The sequence below is a fragment of the Lissotriton helveticus genome, chromosome 11 (genome assembly GCF_964261635.1).
Source record: "Lissotriton helveticus chromosome 11, aLisHel1.1, whole genome shotgun sequence".
Lineage (NCBI taxonomy): Eukaryota > Metazoa > Chordata > Amphibia > Caudata > Salamandridae > Lissotriton > Lissotriton helveticus.
Genome location: NC_136072.1, coordinates 68,262,264 through 68,287,806, shown reverse-complemented (window position 1 = coordinate 68,287,806; position 25,543 = coordinate 68,262,264). Strand labels below are relative to the sequence as shown.

Below are 25,543 nucleotides of genomic sequence, written 5' to 3'. Positions count from 1 at the left end.
CCCACCTCAGCTGGCCACGCCCCCTTCTTATCACTATAAAGTGCGCGCAGCTGGAAAGCGCGTCACTTTAAATTGTGAGTCTCCTGAGGCGGAAAGCCGGGAGTGAATCTGTACTTTTAAAAACTTTGCTGTGTGATACCTTGTTCTTTTAATCACTTACCCCGTGCACTGAAACAGCGGACTTAGCGCTGCAACGAACACTCCATTTCGCCATCACTGAGGGCGAGGCGCCACGGCGGACACGCCCACCTCAGCTGGCCACACCCCCATGACGCCCTTTTCCACAGACATTAAAAATGTGTCTTGCTAGGAAGCGCAGCGGACGGGCGCAGCGGGCGCGCCGTCAGCGCGCCGAAGGCGCGCCAAAGGCAAGCCCGTCTGGGCCCGTCCGGGCCTGGACCGGGCCCAGGGCCAGACCCCCTGCCTCTTCCACTAGCCCCGTCCGTACGTGTTGGACCAATACCCAACTACACCTACTTAATCCTCGCCCTTGCTCGACCAGCACTCGCTGCATCCCAAACCACCTGGAGTCCGCTCATTTCCTTTGCCCACAATGCAAATTCACCCTTCCGCCCTACCAACCTGGTCTCTCTCCTCGTCCCCCGTCACAGCTACCCTTTTCTAATCAGCGTACCCTGAAAGCTGGTTTGATCAATTGCCGCTCTCTCCCCCGTCATGCCAATGACATCTGGATGTCCATCTCCTCAGATGAATGGGATATTCTCTTTCTCACCGAGTCCTGGATCACTGACTCCTCTTCTCCGGATATCTATCTGGCTATTCCCCCAGGATATGATATAAAATGCTTGAACCGGGCTGGCGGTAAATCTGGAGGCGGTCTAGCCGTCATTCTTAAAACCCACCTCCAGCTGACCTTTACCAAACTTACTAATATTGGTATAATTGAAGCCATGTACTTTTCCATATCCGACTCCGCGGCAGTTATCCTGGCTGGCACATTAGTCTACAATCCCCCCACCGCCACCTCCCCTTCTCTCACTGCCCTTTTCCACCAACTGGCTGATTTATCTCTCAAACACCAATATTTCATTGTCCTGGGCGATTTTAACCTCCACGTAGACAACCCGCTCTGCGTGAAGGCAAACAATCTGCTGGAAACTATGGATAGCCTGAATCTCAAACAATTAGTCGTAGGTCCCACTCATGTGGCTGGTCACACCCTGGACCTCATATTCGCTAATTTCTCGAATATCACTGTCCTCCCTCCCCTCCCTCTTACCTGGACTGACCATTACCTCATCCCCTTCTCTCTTGCCCTTGGACGAAAAACTGCCCCTCTGGCCCCTAGGAAGGAGTTGGGAAGAAAGTGGCACAAGGTTACATGTGCTACCCTGGACCCGGTATTCCACTTTCAGACAGAGTACCTCTCCTCTGACATAGATGAAAATGTTTCTAGGCTGAATGCTGCCCTCGTCAATGCGATTGACTCCATCGCCCCCCAGAAAATCATCACCTCCACTAGATTGCGACCCTCTGCCCCCTGGTTTACTACCCCCCTCCGTGAGGAGAAAAGCAGATGTAAAGCTCTCGAACGTAAGTGGAGATTAAACTACGACCTCGAAGCCAAACTTTTATACAGATCTGCCCTGAAAAAATTCCTTAAACAAAAAAAAAAATCGCTATGAAAGATCACTTTGCCTCTCAAATAACCAAGGCCAAAAACTCATCTAAAACCCTCTTTAGCATTGTTAAAGATTTTATTAATCCTCCGGCCAGGGCTCCTCAGAACACCGCGAGTCAGGCTCTTTGCGAAGGACTCGCAGACTACTTCCTCGATAAGATTAATAAACTTTGTGTCTCCTTCCCCACAGGGCTAGCCCCCATGCCTCCCCCCACTAGTCCCCCAGAGTCCCCGTCCTTTCTTTCTTTTAACAAGTTCAACCAGGATGATGCTATCAGGTTACTCACCCATTGCAAATCCGGCGCCCCCTCCGATCCTATCCCCGCGAAACTCATGGGAGAACTGGCGCCTTCACTAGCCTGCTCCTTCCTCTCCATTTGGAATGCCTCCCTCCACCATGGCTTCTTCCCTACCACCTGGAAGGAGGCCTTGGTGATTCCCATCCTAAAAAAAGCGGATGCAGATCCCACTGTTTTTGCTAACTATCGCCCCATTTCCCTCCTCCCTAAACCCGCTAAAGTCCTGGAAAAAGCCGTGCAGCTGCAACTCACGGAATATCTAGAAAATCACTCTCTGCTGCATGGATCACAATCCGGATTTAGAGCCGGATTTAGCACTGAGACGGCTTTGCTGGAAGTATCCGAAACAATTCGGGAGTGCGTGGACAGGGGCGAGGAGGCCATGCTGGTCCTCCTCGACCTGTCCGCAGCTTTCGATACGGTCTCCCACCCTATCCTCCTTGATCGACTTAAACAGATAGGCATTGGTGGCACTGCCTTCAACTGGATCGAGTCCTTCCTCTCGACAAGAAGTCAGAGGGTATTGTTGCGACCCTTCAAGTCAGAGAAAAAACCCCTGTCATGCGGGGTGCCACAGGGTTCTGCCCTCAGCCCCCTGTTCTTCAATGTCTATCTTGCCCCCTTGGCCGACGTTGTGGAGTCCTACGGAGTCAGGGTGGTCTCTTACGCTGACGACACACAGTTGGTGTTTTCTTTCAGGGACCACTCGGACTCCGCATTCGCCAACTTTCGCCAATGCCTCACCAACATCAGTATCTGGATGACCGCTAATCACCTCAGACTGAATGCAGACAAAACGGAGGTACTGTTTTTTTAATCAGAGAGCCTCCATCCCCTCCTCTTGGTGGTGGCCCACGGCGCTTGATCCCGCCCCATCCCCCGTTCACTCGGCTCGGAATCTGGGTTTCCAGTTTGACGACTCCCTGTCATGTAAAACTCAGGTCAATAAAGTTACCTCTGCCTGCTTCCTGAAGTTGCGCATGATCAGAAAAATTCTTCCCTATCTCCCCCTGGATTCCCGCCGTACAGTTTCCCAAGCCCTCATCACGTCCCACCTGGACTATGCTAACAGCCTCTATGCTGGTGCCCCCCAGTACTTGGTAGGCCGGCTGCAGATTGTCCAGAATGCTGCAGCCAGACTGATTGGTAACATCCCCTACCGCCAATCTGTTTCTGCTTATCGGAGGGAACTCCACTGGCTTCCAGTGGCCAGCCGCATCCAGTTCAAGGTCCTCACCCTCACCTATCGAGCCGTCAACGACCGCGGACCTAACTATCTGAAAAAACGTGTCTCGATATCCCGCTCCACCAGATCCTTGAGATCCAATGACCGTCGCCTCCTGATCTCGCCCCGTTTTAAATTATCTAGAATGGGTGGCAGAGGGTTCAGTGTCATTGCTGCCAAACTGTGGAACTCCCTACCTATCGAGCTGAGATTCTGTCCCTCCGAATCCATCTTCCGAGCCAAACTCAAAACCTGGCTCTTCTCCGGACTTTGAGTCACTCTCCTGCTTCTCCTTGCTCTTTACTCCCTATTCCCCCTGGGAGGCTCAGGATTTTAGCGCCGGGACACCCCTTCGGGGGTAGCTGCGCGCTCTATAAACTAAATAAAAAAATAAAAATAAAAAAAAATGCAGAGAGCTGTATGCCCGACCGGTCACCAACACTAGGTCGTTCAACTGTCCTTGAGCCTGCGTCCACTGATGAGCCAAGCATTCCTGGAGCGGACGCATATGTAGCCTCGCGTGCGGGACTATGAAGATGCAGGAGGCCATCATGCCTATCAACTGCATGAACGCTCTTGCTGGAAGCGAGTGTTGTGGTCTGAACTTCTGGATCAGTGACTGAATGCTGTCGATCCTCACAGAATTTGGCTGAGCCGTGGCTGCCAGAGTATCGATCGTCGCACCCAGATATTGCCGCACATGGGCTGGCTGAAGGTGCGACTTGGGATAATTCAGTGAGAATCCCAGATCGTGAAGAAGGTGAATGGTGTGGGACATGTTGGCGGCGCACTCCTGGGCCGACTTTGCTTGGACAAGCCAGTCGTCCAGATAAGGGTAAACGTGAACGTTCTGCCTCCTGGGGTGCGCAGCTACTGTCGCCAGACATTTTGTGAACACCCTGGGCGCCGTGGTCACCCCGAAAGGTAGGACCTTGAACTGATAATGCCGACCCTGAATAGTGAACCTGAGGTATTTTCTGTGTGATGGATGCAGTGGAATGTGGAAATAGGCATCCTTGAGATCCAAGGTTGCGAGGAAGTCTCCCTGATTGAGCAACGGGAGAACCTGCTGCAGTGGGAGCATATGGAAGTGTTCTGATAGAATGTACTGATTCAGGGGTCTGAGGTCCAGTATGGGTCTGAGGGACCCGTCCTTTTTTGGGATTAAGAAGTACAGGGAGTACACTCCCGTGCCTTCTTCCTCCACCGGCACGAGCTCGATTGCCCCTTTTTGCAGCATGACGAGTACCTCCTGCTGCAATAAGTGCAAATGCTCTGTGGACATAGGACGGTGTTTTGGTGGCATGTTGGGTGGAGTGGATGTTAACTCCAGACAATAACCGAACTGGATAAGTTTCCTGACCCACCTGTCTGTGGTGATGGATTTCCAGACGGGCAGGAACTGCTGAAGTCTCCCCCCGACAGGTGTAGTATGGTCGGGGGGCAGTGACAGGGCGTCACTGTTTGTTGGTGGCGGAGGAGCTGAAGTTGTTGTTTCCACGACCTCTGCCCTTGGTGCTGTTGCCCCGATAGCCGCCTCTACTCTGCTTGGTGTAAGAGGACTGCGCCCCACCTTTATTGTATTGCGTTTGCTGGGACATCTGGCCTCTGGAAACACCTCTATTGCTTGAGCGACCAAAAGTGCTGCCCCGAAACTGCTGGGACTGGAGAGCCACCATGGATTTTGCAGTTTCGGTATCCTTTTTTATCTTTTCTAAGGTGGTATCCACTTCAGGACCAAATAACCTATCTGGGTTTACTGGCTGATTGAGGATGGTGGTCTGTATCTCCGGCTTGAAACCGGAGATTCTGAGCCAGGCCTGGCGTCTCAACAGGACACTGGTGTTAATGGCTCTGGCCGCGGTGTCCGCCACGTCCAGTGCACACTTAATCGAAGCGTTGGAGATAAGCTTCCCTTCCTGAATAAGCATCTCAGCTGCCTCCTTATACTGATCTGGAAGATGTTGTAACAGGGTCTCTAGTGTGTCATAGTGTGCCCCGTCATATCTGGCCAGTAGTGCCTGAGTGTTAGAGATACGCCAGATATTGGCCGCTTGAGCCGCCACCCTCTTCCCTGATGCCTCCAGCACTTTAGATTCCTTGTCGGGGGGAGGAGCATCACCCGTGGTCTGCGAGTTCGCCCTCTTCCGGGCATTAGAAACGACCAGTGAGTCCAATGGCAACTGGCCTTTGATGTAGGTGGGGTCGCCAGGTACCGGCTTATATTTCTTTTCAATTCTAGGGTTGATCACCCTGGCCCGTGTGGGTTCCTTAAAAATGTCTGCAGCATGTTTTAGAACCCCTTTCAGCATGGAGAGTGTCTTGACAGTGTTTTCTGCCGTGGAAAAGGTATCAAAGAGGAAGTCCACTTCGATAGGGTCAGCATGCAGCTGGACGTCGTGGTTTTTAGCCGCCCTCTCAATTAGAGCATTAAATGCCGCAGAATCCTCAGTAGGAGAGGTTTTGACATTGTACACCTGAGGGTCCTGGGCAGTTTGCGTATCCCCTGGGTCCCCTGCATCTGCCCATGAGTCTTGGTGATCCTCAGGATGTGTTGGCAGGAAAGTTATACTCCTCGTCCTCACCTTCTCCACCCTCCACATCTGAATAAGTGGGTGAGGGTGTAGCCACTCGTGGAGTCCGTGGAGCAAGAGGCTCCACCAGAACTGGGGAGTCCACAGCAGGCTTCTTGCGCTTCAAAGGAATCGTGTAGGACTCCAAAGGCTGGGTTGCCGTGATCTTCCTCTTTTAGAGTGTCAGTTTCCCGGTGTCGGCGTCGATAAAGTGTTCCGACTGCTCCTCCACCGAGGGTTGTCGAAGTTTCAAGCTCCCAAGCGGCTGAGAAGGCTTCGAATCCGTAGACACTTGGACGGGCGCTTCGGTGACCGACCGTGGTGCGAAGGCCTTTGGTGCTACCTTCGGCGGCAACGTAAACAGGAGTGGCGTCGAAGACTTTGGCATTGTGGCAGCTGGCTTCACGGTGGAAGCATCCTTCGGTGCGGCCGCGGAAGCCTTGTTCCTGATGCGTTGTAGAGAATCCGACACCTGCTTCGTAAAGGAAGCGGACGGTTTTGTCGACCCGACAGACGTCTTCGGCCCACCTGCGAGTGAAGACTCTAGCGTCGATGCCTTGTTCTTATCCGGCCGAGGCACCCGATCAGCCCTCTTCGGCACACTGTGCCCTCCTTCCGTGCCGACGGCGCCGACGTTGGCTTGTCGGTGGACTTGAGTACTGGGTGCGGGGCCCCAGTCTTCGGTTCGACGCCTTTGGCCGATTTTGGCTCGGCGCCCTTGACAGACTTTGGCTCGGTGCCCTTGGTCGACTTCCCCGGGTCGACGGCCTTCTTCGGCTGCCCCGACGTGTCTGAAGACGAGGAGGCGGCCGGAGGGACAGACGTCTTTGTTTCGACGGCGTCTCTATTAGTTTTGTTTTCGTTTTGACCAACGTAGGCTCCGCAGAAGTGTCCGTAGCCGGGCCCGTAGGCGAGGCCGTGGATTTGGGTGGAAGGTCTTGGGTAAGGCCGTGTGGCGATCCCTCGACCTGAGCCTTAGTAATTGTCCGTTTGGGGCTTAGCTCTTCACATGAGCTATCTTCTGTGGCCACGTAGGCCTCATTGTCGTCTCCTACCTCGTCGACGACTTCTTCCTCGACCACTTCGACGTCCCCGTCGTATTCGTAGTCTATCTCCTCCGCCGGAGGGGAAATCTGCATATGAACTTCCTGTTAGTCTGCTTCTTCTCTGTCGAAGATGTCCACCGGTGCCGGGGCCGACTGCTGGGCCTCCTGGCGTGCCACGCGCCGAAGTTGAATCGTCTTCTTTGATCGAAACCTGGAACAAGCCATACAGTTGGCTTCATCGTGGTCCGGCGACAGGCACTTGTTGCACACTGGGTGGACGTCGATGTGTGGGTATTTAGATCCGCACACGGGACATTTCTTGAACGGACTCCGTTCCATGATGTGTCGTCGAAAGTCTTGCTGCGTCGACTGGGCCTCGAGCACCGAAGAGCCACGAGACTCCTCTGGATGTCCGACTCGGGAACTGAGCCGGAACAGAGCTGGGCACCGAACGTAAAACAATACCGACGGTATAGGAAAAAGGCCTACAGGCCTTAAGAAAAGTCTATATCGATTCCGAACTGGAGATGTCGAATATACATCCGAACCCAATGGTGGAAAAAAACAATCTGGGGATGGAGTCGATGCCCATGCGCACTGTAGTCCAGGGGAGGAGCCACCTATCTTGTGATACTTCGAAGACTCTTCCAGGACAACAATGTGCAATCATCCGGACCCAACACTAGGCGGCGATCTATGCTATAGATATGAATTCCGCAGCCCACATGCCTCGAACATATTTGTTCTAGTTCTGCTCGCTGGGTCATCTCTCCAGTGCTTAGCCACAGGAGCATAAAGTATCAGGTTTCCCTATAGCAGAGCACTCCAGAGTCCAAAGAGCTCTAGGTGCTAAGCTCACATACTGTGTTTGACCTTCCTTTGTGGATTTGTTTTGGTGGGGGGAGGGGGGTAAGGAGTCAACAAAAAGATTGCATAATCATAACGGATGGGCACCGAGATCTTCACTGCAAACAATGTTTTTGAGTGGGCTCAGTAAATTTTATTCTTTTTAGATGGTAGGCTACTGTGACTGCAGGTAGGGGGGAAAAGACTTGCTTGGTGGCAATGGCTTGGGTAATTCACCCTACTTAAACATCTCTACAGAGCTCTCCTCTCTCGGTTTCCTTGTGGGTGCGTGAGCCTTTAATGCTCTCCCTCTTTGGGGGATTAACTGCATTCTTCATACCTGATGGGCCCCCATATCTGCAGGGCTCTCTTTCTTCTCTTTATCCTTTTTGTCCTTCTTGTCTTTATCTTCTTCTTTCTCCTTTATATCGAAGTGTTCGCTACAGATGTGGAGCAGCTGCTGAACCTTTAGCACGTTCCCAGAACCTGCAAGAACAGAGGAAGCCTGTCAAAGTAGAAAAGGATTTTGCAGACACAAGATCTATTACATTATGGAACGACAACCATCATGCAGGAATAGTATAAAGATTTAGAAGGATCTTCAAGCAATAAATCCCAGTTCGAGTTTATGTAAATGTAAGTATACTTGTAAAGCGCACTGCCGCCCCATCTCGGGGCATCCTGGCGCTGTATACCGTTGTGGAACCCATCCTGGCTTTCCCTGTGAGAATCCCCCTCCAAGGCACCCCCAAGGTGAAGCCAGGCATCCCAGCGCTGTTGGGGCCGTTGTGGAGATTAAGCAAGCTATTGCCCAGAGTTGCAGAGTGGGACCAATGATTAGAGTAGGCACCGAGGCGAGAATTATCAAGTCCGCGGACATTGAGCCCAAGACCCTGCCGCGTCGGGAATTGAACCCTGGTCCCGGGCCTGACCTCTGCTTCAGGGTCTGCCGCTTCTAACCAGTGAGCCACACTTCTCTTTATTATATACAATAAGCACAGCCTTTATAGTTGCAGACAAATCAAGGGCATAATAGGAAACATAAAAGAAGACTACAATACAAGTAATGTTTAATAATACTACCAATGCATTTGAACAGCAAACATTAATTGAATAATTCTGTGATAGCCTGAAACAAAGATTAACCAAGACTACAGAGGTCAGCTAACAGTGTAATGTCTAGTTAGAATTCTAAAAATAACTGCCTTCTATCAGCTTGCTCTCAGATATTGTTTTGGAACTCCTATCTATCTCAATGTGAAATGTCCATGGATATTAAAATAAAGAAGGGACTTAGATCAGAATCATTAGTCTGAATAAGATAGCTCGACTTTTCACAATATAGTAATCAAATCCTTCTGTATAATCACAATATTCTTCATATATTAAGGTAAAACTTAATAAAGCAGTCTTGTAAAATAGCCTGAAAATGCTGTATTGAGCAGCAAGAGCTTGGTTTTTACTTATAAGAGTATTGAATTCACCCACAAAACCCATTACTTTGCAATAGAAGGAACAACATTTTAAAAATAAAATTATATGCTGTAAAATGTTTATTATTTGAGACACAGCATAATTTTGAGTTCTTGTTAGAACAGATGCCAAGATGCTTTCTAATACCAAGACCGAAATTTACGTGTGAACAAATTTAAAATGGGCCGAAAAGGAGACATTGTTATGAGGTCACAACTTAAACTTACATTACCAGTTAAACTGATAAAACAAGTCAGGAAGATATGCAACTATTTCTACCCCTCTACAGTAGGAGATAATTGCTATGATGATTAGCATAGTGCCAGCAACTGAGAAGACCTTCAATTTTTCAGTACTCCATTATGGCGAACTGTCCTTTATTGATTTTTTTGGGATTTTCTAGAAGCCTAGTCAGCTGTGCATCATTATCAAAAGACATCCTCTTCTGATATTGCCTCCATTACCAACAGAGATCATGGACAAGAGCCTATGTCTGCCTGTGCAGAGTACAGGAACCAATTTTCAAACAAAATGTATATTTTTGAAAATTACCTCAAGAAAATCATGCCAATGAGAGACTAATTTACCCACGTTAATTATTCCATAGGCCCAACTTTAATTACATATTTTACACACTAGAATACGTTTTGACTGAAATCTTTAGGATTTAAGAAATTAGTTCTGGGTGAAAAAAGCTTTCCCCTTTTCTTTTTAGCAACTGTGGGAACACAGGCCATCTCCACAACTAGTCTTAGCCCATAATCATTAGGCACCCATACCGTTGTTGAGATTACTGTGGTACAATAAGGGATCTCATATTAAGGCACAACTGGCACATGTTTATGAACAGGGGTATCCGCAGTACTGGTGAAAAAGCAAATGTAAATATCCTGTACCAATTAAATAAGAGTGCATCCCCTTAAGAATTTTGCTATGGTAATTTGGAGGCAGTGCTTTTGCATTTTGTTTCATTTTCTGACCTTAGCAATTCTGTGTCAGGAACTCCCTCTTTCTGGAAAATGTTTTAACAATATTTTGATCTAGGTCTCAACTGTTGAGAAGTTCCATTCACCTGGTAAGTGAGGATTTGCCATACAAATCCGATGTTTAAGCACCCAGTGCTGAACGTCCCTGGCCAATCTTGAACCCTTAGTATCATCTACAGCCAGCAGAGTGCTTTCTCTTACACGATACATCAAGCTTCTCTTTTGAATAAACAATTTGTCTCTAGAACACTAGAATTCTAGGACATATATACAGAACTATCAATTCTGCCTCTTTAGGCTATATTTTCAAGGACAGTTCTGATCCTTGGGTGTTTCAGATAAGTCACTCAGGGTCAAAGGATGTTCCTGATTTAGTGTTTTTATGGAGCGTACACAACACAGAATATTGGTGAATGAATGTGTAGGAGCGTACAGAGTGCCATTAGGTGTTTGTTACAGTGTGTGGGAAGGCACAGTATCCTTGTGAATTGCTCTTTACGAAAGGTCAATTGCAGGTCACTGAATGTTGGATACACATTTTAAAGGCGGTTCAGAAAAAGGATATATTACTGACCTGCGTAGGCACAGATATCCACCAGCGTATTGGCAAAGCTGCGGAACGGCTCCGACACTACCTCCAGGGCAGCCAGAATAGCCTCAATAGCCTCACCCTTTCCTGAAAAGAGGGGACAAAAATAGGTCAAACACACACTTGAAGTTCAGGAAAACAGGCATGCAACGTATGTGACAATTAAGACATCTCATTAAAATATCCTAACAATAGAGAAAGCTACTAACCTTTAATCTGACTGTGTGAAAAATATGGGGTTCTGTTGCAGTAAACCACACACGTTTTGCCTGGCTTTTGATGCAACTTGGACTGTGGAGTACTGGACCCCTGCTGTCCAAGTTAACAGTACCAGTGTTCTTACCCTAAAACTGACCCACAATTTGCCCTTCAGGCTCCCTGCAAGTCCCTGGTACATGGGTACCTAGGCTATTGGTACTAAAGAATGTCCCCTAGGGACCTCTAACCTAGGCCATGCAGACTGCCACAGCAGCACGCATGGCCTGGTGCAGACAAGACATCAAAGTGGACATAGCACGCATCGCCCAAGATATAGGTAAGTCACCCATTTAGCAGGCCATACCAGGCCTAAAGCAGGGTGCACTATATCACAGGTGTGGGCATAACTTCATGAGCAGATATGCCGTGGGCATACCTGCATGTACAGATATGTCCCTTCAGTATTAGGGTATATTTCTTAATATTGTAAGTGTCAGGGAAGCCATAGAGAATACATGGGCTGGGAGCTTGACAACTCGAGTTCCACAGTACCACGATTGCTTCTCTGAGCCCCAGGAGTATTTGGTACCAAACAACTCCTTTTAATAAAGCCACACTGATACCAGTGTGAGATTTATTAAAACATGTACTCAGAGGGCACCTCAGAGGTGCCCACGGAAAACCTACAGACCCTGCTGTGGTCACTGCCACACACACAGACATGTTTACGGGCCCCCCTGGGTGGAACGCCTCTGCTCTCTGGGATCAGAAACAATGCCCATCCAGGACAGAGGTGTCACACCCAGTTCTTCAGAATGAGAGTTCTGCTGGAAGGGGAAACTGCTGCCTTTGTGATGTTGCCCCCGCCTCTGCTGCCAGCAGCAGATGGCAGTCCCCGGTTTACACACCCACCTTGGGAGGGAAAAGCAGCAGGAAAACTTAGAAAGGCTATGAAGTGTGCCCACCTTTGCTAACACCACCCCTCAGATGGAGGAGACCAACTTAAGCACACTTTTCGGTTTCCTCCATCTTGGGGATGAGGAAACTCCTCCAATCAGGGCTAAAACCACCACCCACAGGAGGGTGGCATAATAGCGGGTGTAGTCACCCCAGGTAAGTTGCCCATTGACCCTACCTGGTACTCCCCTAAAACGGCACCTAAATGTAGTATTTAGGTGGCTCCCCTAAACCGGGAAACAAGATTCCTGCAACCTACGAAGAAGGACGAAGAAGAGGCCATGCAGCAAAGCTTGAAGAAGACTACTGACTTGGCCCCAGACCTCCCGGCCTGTCTCTATAATTAAAGACTTCTCAAAGACAACAACGCCTTGTTCCAGAAAGCAGAGGAAGAATGCCTGCTCTTCAACAAAGACCAGAACTCCTGAGGACAGTGTCCCTGTCAAGAAGAATCAGACTGGTTAGTACATGGACCCATTAGGTTTGTTTAAAAGATCCCGCACACACCAACCTAATTGGTGTCATGCTTTATCATTGGGGTCCCAACCGGGTGGCCGAAGGCCCCCCGGTTGTGCTACGACACCCGATTACAGCAGAGCTGGTGTGGTGCGAGTGTGTGATGTGATGCAAATTATGCTTAAAAATACCTCTGAGAATCCTTGCCTGTAAACTTTATTAGTGGCGGCTCAGGATATGGTTAAAATAAGTGTTGTGCAACTAAATGGGAAATTATTATCCTTAGTTGACTATGTGGATGGTCTACATGTTTCAGCCCGCGGTATATGTTGGGGGCTTACTTCGGGACCGGATAGTGAAACTGTGAGGGGCACTGTGGAAAGCGCCACGTGGAAAAAGGAGTGAAGTACCTACATACCCGCTAAGGTGTGTGGACTGAGTGTCAACATACTTACGGACACTTGAAAAAAACCTGTGGGAGAAGAGAAGACAACACAAAACACTAATATATATATATATATAAATATAAATATATATATATCCATAAATCCTTTACGCAGTAAAGAATGGACCGTACTCAGTTGTCTTTTCAGGAATTGAAAATTCACGATTTTATTTCATCGTCAGCTTTAGAAAGAGGACGCGTTTCGGCATCTCGCCTTTGTCAACTGTTACTTGTATGTCATTTTCACACAGATTCAAATAAAGTTGCACCGTGATGCATCCTCTTCAATGGTCAACATAAAAAACGGACAACAATTCATTCTTGTTGTAACGGCGGCCATCTTAGTGCGTTTCACATTAATCAATAACACTTTTTACAGTGAGCGCCAAATTAAACAGAAAATTATTATGCCCTGGATGGGCATTGGTCAGCCAAGCATTTTGCTGTAATCACTTACGAATATATACATATAGCTCATTCAGGTTGATGTTCTATACAATCGATTATTTTAACCTAAATAAAGCCGAACGGAGGTATGTGCAAAGTATGCAGCTACAGATAGCAGTTAATTGAGAGAAAACTCTATATAAGATCTCATATTAATTAAAGAAAGGAAAGATAAGAACCTCTGAGAAAAAACCATTGTGATGTCGGATTACTGACCAAGATGACTGGCTAATTCCTCTTCGGTATTTAGCCCACGTGGAGACTTAGTTTGCAGATCTAAAATAAACCTAGATTCTAGTCTCCGCATGTGCATCTCTCTGACCCCTCCCCGATCTTTTAGGGGGACTTGGTCAAAGCATAAAAAATTTCAAAAGGTTGCGTTCACTATTGTGTAATGAGGCAAAGTGTCTGGCAACTGGATAATTTGGGTCACTGTGTTGAATTGCTCTTGCATGTTCCAAGATTCTCTTTTTGACTGGGTGTACCGAGCTGCCAATGTAATGAAGTTTGCACGGACACTCTAAACAATATATACAGAATGAACTTGTACAGGTTAAAAATGTATTGATTTTTCTGACTCTGGATGTTCCTGGAATTTCATATGTAGTCACTTTGGAACTAGACTTACATGCTTTGCAATTTTGACAGGGGAAGAACCCGGTTAGGTTTCCCAGTCTTGGGGTTCTTGGAATAGAATCAAAGTGGCTGTGAATCAGAACATCCTTTAATGACCCGTTTCTCCTGTAGGTGATTTTCGGGTGGCTAGATAGATTTTTCCCTATTATCCCATCTGTCTTAAGGATATTCCAATGACGAACCATCGTTCGATGGATCAGATGGGAATCCCTAGAGAAGGTGGTTGAAAACCGAGGGGTATTATCATCAGTTCTACTCTTTCCTTTTAACTGTCTGAACAGGCTCTCTCTCGGAATCCGGTGCACTTTATCATATGCCTTCTTTAAAGTGTCAGCGGATTACCCTCTTACTTTAAACCTCATTATAGATTCTTGAGCAGTTCGTTCAAAATCAGTCTCTAGTGTGCAGTTTCTTTTTAGACGCAGTAATTCCCCATAAGGGATACTGCTTTTGAGAGGTTTAGGATGGCAACTGCTTGCTTCTAAGGTAGAATTACCTGCGGTAACCTTCCTGAAGAGCGATGTACAGATTTTGTCCTCTTTTATAAACACCTTCGAATGTATTTATTATGCTTAAAAATACCTCTGAGAATCCTTGCCTGTAAACTTTATTAGTGGCGGCTCAGGATATGGTTAAAATAAGTGTTGTGCAACTAAATGGGAAATTATTATCCTTAGTTGACTATGTGGATGGTCGTCGGAGCAGCGCTGAGGGGAAGAGGGCGGATCGTCTCCTGTGAAACCATCGCTGAACCAAGCATGATGGAACCCCCAAAAATGGGCTAAAGGCTCATGAGGCATTGTAACCAAAAACTAAGTCGTGATAAAAACGCGAATTGGGCGCAGAGACTATGTGTGGAACTACAATTTAGGTACATAAACACCTATAGTTCACTATTTTTGTATAATACACTTTTATATATATACACATTCATGTGAGTAAGGTGGGGAATTTTGTGCATTTCCCGTCCTGAAGAAGGAGTTTCGCACTCCGAAACATGTTCATGTCGACGCACTAAAAAGAGGTTAATGTACATTATTATACACCAGTAACATCACACTGCACCCCTGTTTTTAACAATACCAGCCCGGGGCTTAATTAAAGTCTTTTTTCCCCCACGAGCCAGGTATTTTTTAAGATATCACTTTCACCACTCCACCACTCACATTAAGAACCCCACACACATCCACACATAGTCCACAGGAAGTGCTCCCACGCAGTCGTCGGTCGTAGCACACCTTATCCCGTAGAGGGGTGCGAAGACCCCAATGATGAAGCATGACACCAAGGGGCCTGTTGGTGTGCGAGGGGTATTTAAACAATACGGTGTGCTCCCCACCACAGTAGGGACCACCACCACCCCCCAAGTGGATTCCATTTTGTTTACTTATGTGGATGGTCTACATGTTTCAGCCCGCGGCATATGTTGGGGGCTTACTTCAGGACCGGATAGTGAAACTGAGTGGCACCGTGGAAAGCGCCACGTGGAAAAAGGAATGAAGTACCTACATACCCGCTAAGGTGTGTGGACTGAGTGTCAACATACTTACGGACACTTGAAAAAAACCTGTGGGAGAAGAGAAGACAACACAAAACACTAACATATATATATATATATACATATATATATATATACATATATATATACATATATATATATATATATATATATATATATATACACACACACATCTTACTGTTAAGCAACATAAAATGCAATGTTATGTAGGTGCTATAGTCAAACAGGATGACTAACTCAGTGATTGTGCGCTATGCCTTGACAAGGTGGGGCATGCTGCATTCGGAAAGTGACTAGCAGCCTATAATGATCAACCCTGTTGTATCGTTGCTATGAAACCGAGGAGCTTCAGGTGAGATCCAGGTGATTATGTGGCTCAGAGTGATGAGCAAACATGGTTTGTCGCAAGGTCATCACTCTTCAAAATATAGCGAGCCGGCTGAGGCCACCGTGGCCGGTGGTCAAGTGGCGCGCTGTGTGGATTGTGTCCACATTAGTAGCTGTGTCAAGCGTTAGCGTTTAGACAGTACACGCACACGTGGATTTAGGCACAACTTTCTTGTTCAGACCTCTTGTAGCACATCTGAATATCTGCAGCACTGTCACCAGAAACAACAAGCTGCCACCCTGCTAGCAGTGTGAGGCATTCTCTGGAACAAGTAACCAAGAGAACTATTGATTGGTGGCGTGTGACTACTTTCAGCAGGATAGCTACAGGGCTCTAGCCACATATCACCAGCTTCAAAGAGGCTACCGCGTCTGTGAAGCAAATGCAAGTTACACATTAAGAGGTCGCTCCTTTGTGCAAGCAGACAGGCTGGCATCTCCCCTACGGAGAGGGGAAACCAATTACAGAATCGGTTTCCCAGGAAGAGTGGCTTATTATGTTGAGTAGTTCCTTGGGTGTGCCCTGTGCTCCTCAGAGGAAGAAGGCTTACGTCATCTTGGATTTGGGTACAAAAGAGCATCCTGGGATTGTTTGGTGGTAAAACCTACAGAAACCGATGTAAAGTGAAAAGGATTGCCTCGTGTGAACTATTGTACCACTGGCTGAGCTTTCTCCTAAACACAAACATGAAAATAGCATAAAAGTGGCACACCAGACGCACAATCCTCAGACCACTACTGGACTGGAAAGAAGACCGAAGAAGGACTTCTCTGCTTCTCCTTGAATCCAACAAAGGCTGGACTACACCTGTTGCACCCGAATGACCCACAAAGGAGGACGGAGCATGCAGTGCACACTACTTGAAAAGAGCTCCACTTGTGCCAGGACGGAGGTTGTGACTCCAAGGGCTAGTTGGCTAGCCTCCTGTCAAGCTTCAGGACGGCCAAAAGCTAAACAAGCATTGAAAATGCAATAGGTCTCGCAAGAACTGACTTTTCTTGTTATCAACTACCGCACACCTACATAGCTCTGTATCTAAACACTATAATTAAGTATCTGCCTTTTATTGCAGTACTGTATTTTTATTTTTATTTTTCTATTTTTGTATTTCTACTTTATTATACACATTTGTTGTACTTCTATTTGTATTCTGTGCACTGCTGTACCCTGTACCCACGTCACTTTATCTTCACTTATAACTCACCGATTACTACCTCATATATGTGTGATTAAGTATCTGCCTCTTATTGCAGTACTGTACTCCTACCTGTACTTTGTAGAATTTTTGTACCCTGTACCCATGTCACTTTATCTTCCGACTATTACCTCATACATGTGTGATTAAGTATCTGCCTCTTATCGCAGTATTATACTCCTACCTGTACTTTGTAGAATTTTTGTACCCTGCACCTATGTCACTTTCTCCTCACAGGTAATGCACCGATCGCTACCTCATATTTCTTTTGGATGCTCGCTAGTGTCATTTATGACTCAAGCAGCCTCTGTCTGCACCCATACTCTGTTAGTATTATACTAGTATTTGTATTTGTATTGTATATGTATCTTCGTGCGATTAAGTGACTGCTCTATATTGCAGTTTTATACCTCTACTAGTACTCTATACACTCTGCGTAAACTGCACCCATTTCACTTTTCCCTCACCGGTTCGGCACCAAACGCTACCTCATGCTGCACCTGCACCTATCTCACCTTTATCCCTATCATTCACTGTTCGCTACCTCATTTATTTGGTTCTTACACTTACACTCCTAGCTTTATTTTGAACATTTGTAATGCACTGAATGAGAATACTTTTTTCTGCATTTGACTGTTGTTTGTAATTGTTTTTTGTTACTGGCACATGTACCTCACATATTTTTGACTACACATTACTGTCACTTTCGATTCAGGTATTTTACTGCCTGCATAGGTATTCTATTTTATTCCAGTATATTATTTATATTATAGGCTATCACTAGTGACACTCACTAGTGTCTTCCTTGGCCCTGTAACTAGCGGCTGACAGTTTGTACTATCGGCCTATTTCCTACTCCTAACACCACAGCCTCTATAAAATGGAGCTCAACGGCAAGAACACTTTTAGAATTAACTACCCCTCCACTCCTCTCTCCAAAAATGCCACTAAACGTTTTAAACACAACTTCTTGAGGTCACACCCTGAAACACCCTTTGCCGACACTTACTTCTCACTGGGCAATGGAGCCCTGAATACTGATATCATCTTCCACACCTCACGCAGAGCCCAATGGAGGAAAACTTTCCTATCCCTACTCACAGTCTCCACCACCAGGAAAACAACTCATGGCCTAAGTCTCACCATCACACCTTCCCACCTCTTCCCTGGCAGGTCTACCATTACCATCTACAATAACGGGATTGTCCTAATCCAATCCACGGACAAGAACCTGGAATTACTAGACAACCTGTTCCCCAAGTTCAAAGAGCACCTCTCCAAGCTGCGGACCCCCACCCAGAACTCCGCCAGCACTATCACCCCTGACGTCGCAGCCACCACCTACTACACTTCTACCCCTAGCACCCCTGTAAATGGCCCACCTGCTGTTAACGCCCCCCACTCCCCAAGAACAGTCACAAATAACTCCACCGCACATACTAGCAGCCCCTCTAACATGACCCTTCTTATCCCCACCCATATCCCCTCCATCCCTCCCCCCCCGGACAGAACATCCCCCACCCACAACACACCACCATCTGAACAAGCCACCGCCCAAAGTTTATCCACCCCCCCCACGACAGACACCTCTCCCTCCCCATCTCCCTTCCCACTCCCACCAACGAGTCTCTCACACCTGACACAACAACTCCCACCCACAACACGCCTACATCTGCACACACCATCACTCGGAGTCTATCCACCCATCCCCCCCATCCCCCCCCACGGCAGACACCTCTCCCTTCCCTGCTCCCTCCCCACTCCCACTCACAACTCTATCTCCCTCCCAACAAAAGATACAGAACATACCTCCTCCCTTACCTTAGCATCCCCCTCTCTCCCACCTCCTATTCTCAGCCCTCACTACCCTCCTGTCTCCCCCACTGTCCTCAGCCTTCACTCACTATTCTACTCACCGGCACCGTCTCCCACTGAAGTCGCTACCTATGCATCCCACCCACCGCCTGTCTCACCTACATCACCCACACCCCTCGCCCACAAACTCGTCCACTCCTTGAATACCATCCCACTCATTAGCTCCGCGGAACCCCTCAACAACGCTAGTATACCCCCCCCCCCCGATACCCTGCCTGCTCTCCAGCTCACTACTCAACCACTCACCAACGGCGCTCTCCACCAACACCTTCCCCAATGACCCTCCTGACCTGACTTTATCCACCCTCCAACAAGTCAAAGAGGAAATCTTACAAATCAAAAAAGACATCCACGCAATCAAAGACCTTCTCTCCTCACAGCCCAGTCTACCTCCCACCATCCCACTACCCTACAAACGACGCACCCTCCCTGCATACCCTCGCCCCCGACGACACCAGCAATGGCCTACTATCCCCGTGCGCAATAATTCCCACCGCCCCCGTCGTGTTCTCAACCCCTTGTCGGACCGCGACCTATGCTCTCTCCTACGCTCTTATGGCCCAGGTCCGGTAAAAGACTTTTCCAACTCACACATCCCCATACCCACAATTCTTACAAACCCTCTAAGGCCCCCAACACTCAACAACAGAGGCTCCGTCCCTAACAACCTCAGAAAAGTTCCCCTCACACTAGAAAGCTCGACCACCCTTCTCTCTCCCAAACTCAAATGCATCCTACTAAACTGCAGATCGGCCCAGAGACATTCCTCCGACATCGCGGATCTCGTCTCAGATAGGGATCTGGACCTAGCCATTCTAACGGAAACGTGGCTCACTGAAGCCTCTACCCCGATTATGGACATACTAGTCCCCCCCCAATTATCACATCATTAGGCTGGACAGGTCTCCTGGCAAGACGGGCGGGGGAATTGCATGCATTTTTAGGAGCAACCTCTCCGTTACTCAAGTCACCTCCCCCTCCCTTTCCTCCTGTGAACTCCTCTGCCTCGACATCACCAGTGAGGGCAAACAAGTCTGTGCTTTACATCTCATCTATCACCCGCCTGGTGACAATCTCATATTCACCCAACAATTCATGGACCTGATCACTTCCAATGCCGGTCGGCAGACCACTCAAGTCTACCTGGGTGACTTCAATCTCCATTGGAACGATCAGAAAGACACCGTGGTGAATAGTCTCAAAACTTTCCTCAATGCGTTTGACCTCACCCAATTATGCGATAAACGAACACACGACAAAGGCGCGATACTCGATCTCATCATTGCCAAAGAGAACGCTATTCAACTGGAGGCGATTCTACCCTGCGATTGGTCAGATCACCACATTATCACCTTCTTTATCAACGAAAAAGTTAAACCTAACCCTACTCAACCAATCAAAACCAAAGCATGGAAAAGGGATTTGAAGAATCTCAACCCCTCTACCCTACCTCCCCACATCGGCAACCTCCTCCTTCCCCCTTCAGGAGCCTCAGATGTTCAATCACTGACTGACCACTACCGTGACTCTATGAATACAATAGTCAATGAAGTCGCCCCTCTGCAACTGAAGAGAGTCTCCACCAAAATCTCTAACCCCTGGTATGATGACAGACTCAATGACGAAAGGCGTAATATGCGAATGGCAGAGCGCACCTGGAGATCGGACCCTTCAGCACTGCATCTCAAAAAGCTTAAGAACAAGAGAAATGCCTACTTTAGGAAAATAAAGCGCACAAAGTCGGACTTCTTCAGCCGCCAGTTGGACCAAGCGAAGAACAAGCCAAGAAAGCTGTTCGAGCTAATCAAGGCCCAAACAAAGGCACAACCCACACAATCAAACAGCACAACAAACGACACCCCACACTGTGAAGCCTTCTCTGCTTTCTTTAAACTAAAGTCTGACAACATAAGAAATGACCTCATCATGGATGTAAGCCGATACCCCAACCACACCAGAATGGCAGACACTCAACCTAAAAACAAGGCATCCTGGCAGTACTTCGATACCTATTCAGAAGAAGCAATACACAAACTGCTCTGCACCTTGAAGCCCTCTAATCACCTCACAGACCCTCTACCTGCTAATGCTGTAAAAGACTTTATCCCCTTGATCCTCCCTCTCTGGACCAAGATCATCAACAGCTCTTTGCAACAAGGCCACATTCCAGACTCCCTTAAGGTGGGGCAAGTCACGCCTATACTCAAGAAACCTACAGCTGATCCGTCTGACCTAAACAACTATCGGCCCATCACCAATATCCCCACCCTGGCCAAACTGCTGGAGAAATGTGTCCAACTCCAACTAACAAAACACATTGATCAATTTGACCTCCTCAACCCTCATCAATCAGGCTTCAGAGCGAAACATAGCACGGAAACAGCTATGACACACATAATTGATGACGCCCTCCAAATTCTGGATCGCAATGAGTCCTGCCTCCTCATCCTTCTTGACCTCTCGTCAGCATTTGACACGGTCAAACATGAGAACTTGCTGGAGCTGCTAAGCACTAGAATGGGGCTATCGGGAACTGTTCTCAAGTGGTTTTCGTCCTTCCTTCACAATCGGTCTCAGAGGTTCAAGATCGACAATGTGCTATCTACACCTGTGCCTGCAGATCTAGGTGTCCCACAAGGATCCACCCTCTCCCCTACACTGTTCAACCTCGTTATGGAACCGCTCGCCACCTTGCTTCAAGCATCCAATGTTCAATTCCATATGTACGCCGATGACACACAACTCTATCTAAAGTTACAATCCCCGGAAGATATCAAACATCTGAATTCCACGCTTATTAACACCCAATCTTGGCTGGCCGATAATCACCTCAAACTAAATGCTCTGAAAACTGAGTTCCTACTCATCACACCCCCGGCGAAAATCTCCACCACCCAAACCTGGCTCAACAACCTAACAGCACTCAATGTCCAACCTACCATCGTGGACTCGGCGAAATCCCTAGGCATCACACTCGACGCCAAGCTCAACATGCAGCAGCACGTCAGCAAAGCCACAAAAGCAGCTAATTTTCAAATTAACACGCTGAGGAAAATTAAACCCTTCCTCCCGGCCAAAGACTTCCAAACTGCTGTACAAGCTTTAGTCATCCCTCGAATAGACTACGGAATTGCGGCCCTCAGCGGTCTCCCGCTATCCACAACAGCACCCTTAAGAGCCTCCCTGAACGCTGCCGCGAGACTCATTACTGGCTCTAGAAAGCATTCGCACATATCCCCAGACTTAAAGTCTCTAAAATGGCTGCCTTTTGAAGCCAGAATACATCTAAAAATTGCAGGTATGACACACGCGGCCGTGCACCACAAGGCACCCAACTACCTCGCTCAAAAGCTGTCTATATCAGGAGGTTCGAGATCCAATAGGAGTACAAAAAATCTACTCCTGAAACCTCGTAGATTCCGGAAAGTGAAAGCCTACAAGCGCTCCTTCTCAGGAATGGCACCCAGGATCTGGAATGCGCTCCCTCCTGAAACCAGGCTGATCTCCTCCACTGCACTCTTCAAGAAAGAGGTGAAAACAATCCTTCTGGCCAAGATCTCCTGATCGTTATAGATGTTGGTTCAGAGACTCTGCATTGCTTTATATCACTGCTCACCCTATCCCTTGGCACTATACTCTACTTGTTGGGGGCACTACTACGCTACTCTCTTACTACCGACCAAGATGTGATACACGTTGGTTTACTGATCCACCTGAACACCTCTGTAGTGGGATCAATGACTTGTGCTGTCCTATATTACTTCCTTACCTGATTGTATATGGATTGGTTTTATGTATGTTTTTATTATCCATGTTATTACCATGTTATTGACTATTATACTGTTCCCATTATCTCTGTTGACTCCTACTGCCCCTACCCTGTCTTTGTGAAGCGCTCCGATATCTGTAAGGATCCTGTTCGCGCTATATAAAACTTTGAATAAATAAATAAATAAATAAATAACGCGAGTCTGAACTATTAGCATTGTAAATGATTATGCCCTTTATTTTTGCGTTCTGGTTTTTGGAACATAAATAAAAGGCTTTGCCATTTACAAGGCCTATAGCTTAAATTTGCGTTAAAACGAGACCTATTGCATTGCAATGGTGGTGGTGCTGCTGAGTTTTCTCTGAATCTGCACCCACAATCTGCACCCGCGGGCGAGTGGCGTTGCGCGGGCGAGTGGCGTTGCGCGGGCGAGTGGCGTTGCGCGGGCGAGTGGCGTTGCGCGGGCGAGTGGCGTTGCGCGGGCGAGTGGCGTTGCGCGGGCGAGTGGCGTTGCGCGGGCGAGTGGCGTTGCGCGGGCGAGTGGCGTTGCGCGGGCGAGTGGGGTTGCGTGGATGAGTGGGGTTGCGTGGATGAGTGGGGTTGCGTGGATGAGTGGGGTTGCGTGGATGAGTGGCGTTGCGTGGATGAGTGGGGTTGCGTGGATGAGTGGGGTTGCGTGGATGAGTGGGGTTGCGTGGATGAGTGGCGTTGCGTGGATGAGTGGGGTTGCGTGGATGAGTGGGGTTGCGTGGATGAGTGGGGTTGCGTGGATGAGTATGAGTGGGGTTGCGTGGATGAGTGGCGTTGCGTGTGTGAGTGGTGTTGCTTGGGTGAGTGGTGTTGCGTGGATGAGTGTGGTGTTGCGTGGATGAGTGTGGTGTTGCGTGGATGAGTGTGGTGTTGCGTGGATGATAGTGGGCTCGCGTGGGTGTGAGTGGCGTTGTGTGTCTGTAAGTGTTGCTGTGTGGGTGAAAGTGGCACAGAGCCTTTGATGTGACATTTCAGGTGCAGAGCATGAGATTGATGCAAGGAGCAGGCATGGGAAACAAAACCTTCCTGATGTGAGAGACGATAACGGGTGCATATGCATAGGAGGAGAATACAGGTATATGGCATGTGAAGATATCAGGTGGAAAGATTGGGTAGGGAAGATAATAGGTTCAGGGCTTGCAAGGCATGAGTAGAGTAAAGCATGACAAAATGGTGCAAGGCATGAAAAGAAACTAATGCCAGGTGTGGAAATTGAGGAGTAAAAATAACGATACGGCATGAGAGGTCCAGCAAGAGAATATAAAATGTGTGCCAAATTCAGGTGGCATGGGTAGGTAATCTAGTTCAAGCAACTGTGATATAAGTGACATCACAGGCTTTGGTGTGCAAGGCTAGCGAAGGGCCGTCACTGATGTAAGGCTTAGGAAGAGAACATAAAACGTCGAAAACAAGGACAGCGAACAAGATAGCTGTCTGACCGTAGCTGATCCGAAAGTTGCCTTGTTTGCTATGATTACAAGTGCAAAGAATGTCCCGAGAAGGTAGGGAGTGCAAGGCATGATACAGGAAATTATGTGTGCCTTAAACCATGGTAATGTAAGCAAACTGATACAAGTTGATCGGCCGGGAAGCGGCCAGGAAACACAAGTACGGCCGGCCACATAATTAGGGGAGGAGAAGCCGCACAGCACACGCTGGGAGAAGCCCTTTGATGTGCTGTGCGGCCGCGATGCGCGCTCTGTGCTGGGGGAGGGCCATTAGGAACAGGAACAGATGGCCATGAAAGTGTATGGGCCAAATGCGCGTGCCTGTACGTGCACTCGAAGAAAACGCCACGGAAAAAAGCGGTGGTTTGACTATCCGATGGAGCACTTTAATTCTCCCCCATTTCCCATTGCTTCGCAATGGAAAAGGACGAGACCTAATAAACCAGTACCCCTCAAGAGCTCAGCTACACAGAAAGGTCTTAGCCCTGCAGGACGCCTAAGTGCCTGCTGCATGACCGAGTCCTGACCTTCCTGAGGGGTTTCCAAGTCCGTGAGACCAGTAGCCTAAGTGGACTCTGGTCTCCAGGAAAAAAGTTTTGTTTACCTGTAAGCAACCACTAAGACTGCTGCAACCTGGAGAACAGTTGACTAGTGCTGACTGAATCCGCACTGGAACCCACTGCTGCATTGTGGGCGATTGAGTAATGAGGCTGGAGACAGCCCTAGATGCTTGTGCCAGGTGGCCCCAGGAACACTCACCACAGCTCTCCAGCATCCTAAACATACTGTGTTCCCAGAATCAGGACCACTTCTTTGATGAACCGAAGTAAAGGATAAAAGTGCTCTGGAGGACCCAGATACTACTGGACCCGACAGGTATTTATCTCTCTGGACCCAAGTGGTCCCCGTAACTGACTCCCAACACATTGTGGCCCGTACAAGAGAAGAATGGTAGTTGTTCTTCCCCACTGGCTCAGAACCTGCTAAGACGATTGCTTCGAACAATTTACAGTACTTAAAAGAATATAACCTACTTTTGAAAAATCCTATCTCCTTTTAACTTTAATAGATTATTTGTAGTTTTAGTGTCTATTTAAAGATAAAAATATAATGTACTTTCAGGAGTTGGTGTGAGATGGTTTTGTGTAGCGTTCCGTACTTATTGACTGTTTTTGGTGCTCCTAAATGTTTTACATTTGGTCCTGTGAATATGCCTTGCTGCTCTGTGCCACCGCTACCCATGACTGAGGGAAGGGTTTAATTAAAGAAACCTAACCGGACCGTATAAAGATTGTGACCTTATCACACGGTGAGATCTCACACCACAAAACCAACTTTCATACAGCTGGTTTTTAAAAGGAAGACCTTATCTTTGCTATATTTTCTATCGCTAATTAAGGGGAAATGCCCATCTGAAGTCCAAAGTCATCAGGCTGATGTAAATCAGAATGAAACTGGTCTGACTTTAAAAAGTGCTGCTTATTAGTTGTATGCAATTGCT

The 25,543-nt window shown here is 47.8% G+C and overlaps 1 protein-coding gene across 1 annotated transcript in view; it reads right to left on the bottom strand.

Moving 5' to 3' along the window:
• Nucleotides 1-25,543, bottom strand: part of PSMD2 (proteasome 26S subunit ubiquitin receptor, non-ATPase 2) — a 95,821-nt gene that overhangs the window by 25,341 nt on the left and 44,937 nt on the right. Inside the window, exons 14-15 of the mRNA XM_078666088.1 lie at nucleotides 10,665-10,766; nucleotides 7,972-8,117 (exon numbers count right to left, since the gene is read on the bottom strand). Of these exons, the coding sequence (XP_078522214.1) occupies nucleotides 7,972-8,117; nucleotides 10,665-10,766 (248 nt within the window). The remainder of the gene's footprint in view (nucleotides 1-7,971; nucleotides 8,118-10,664; nucleotides 10,767-25,543) is intronic.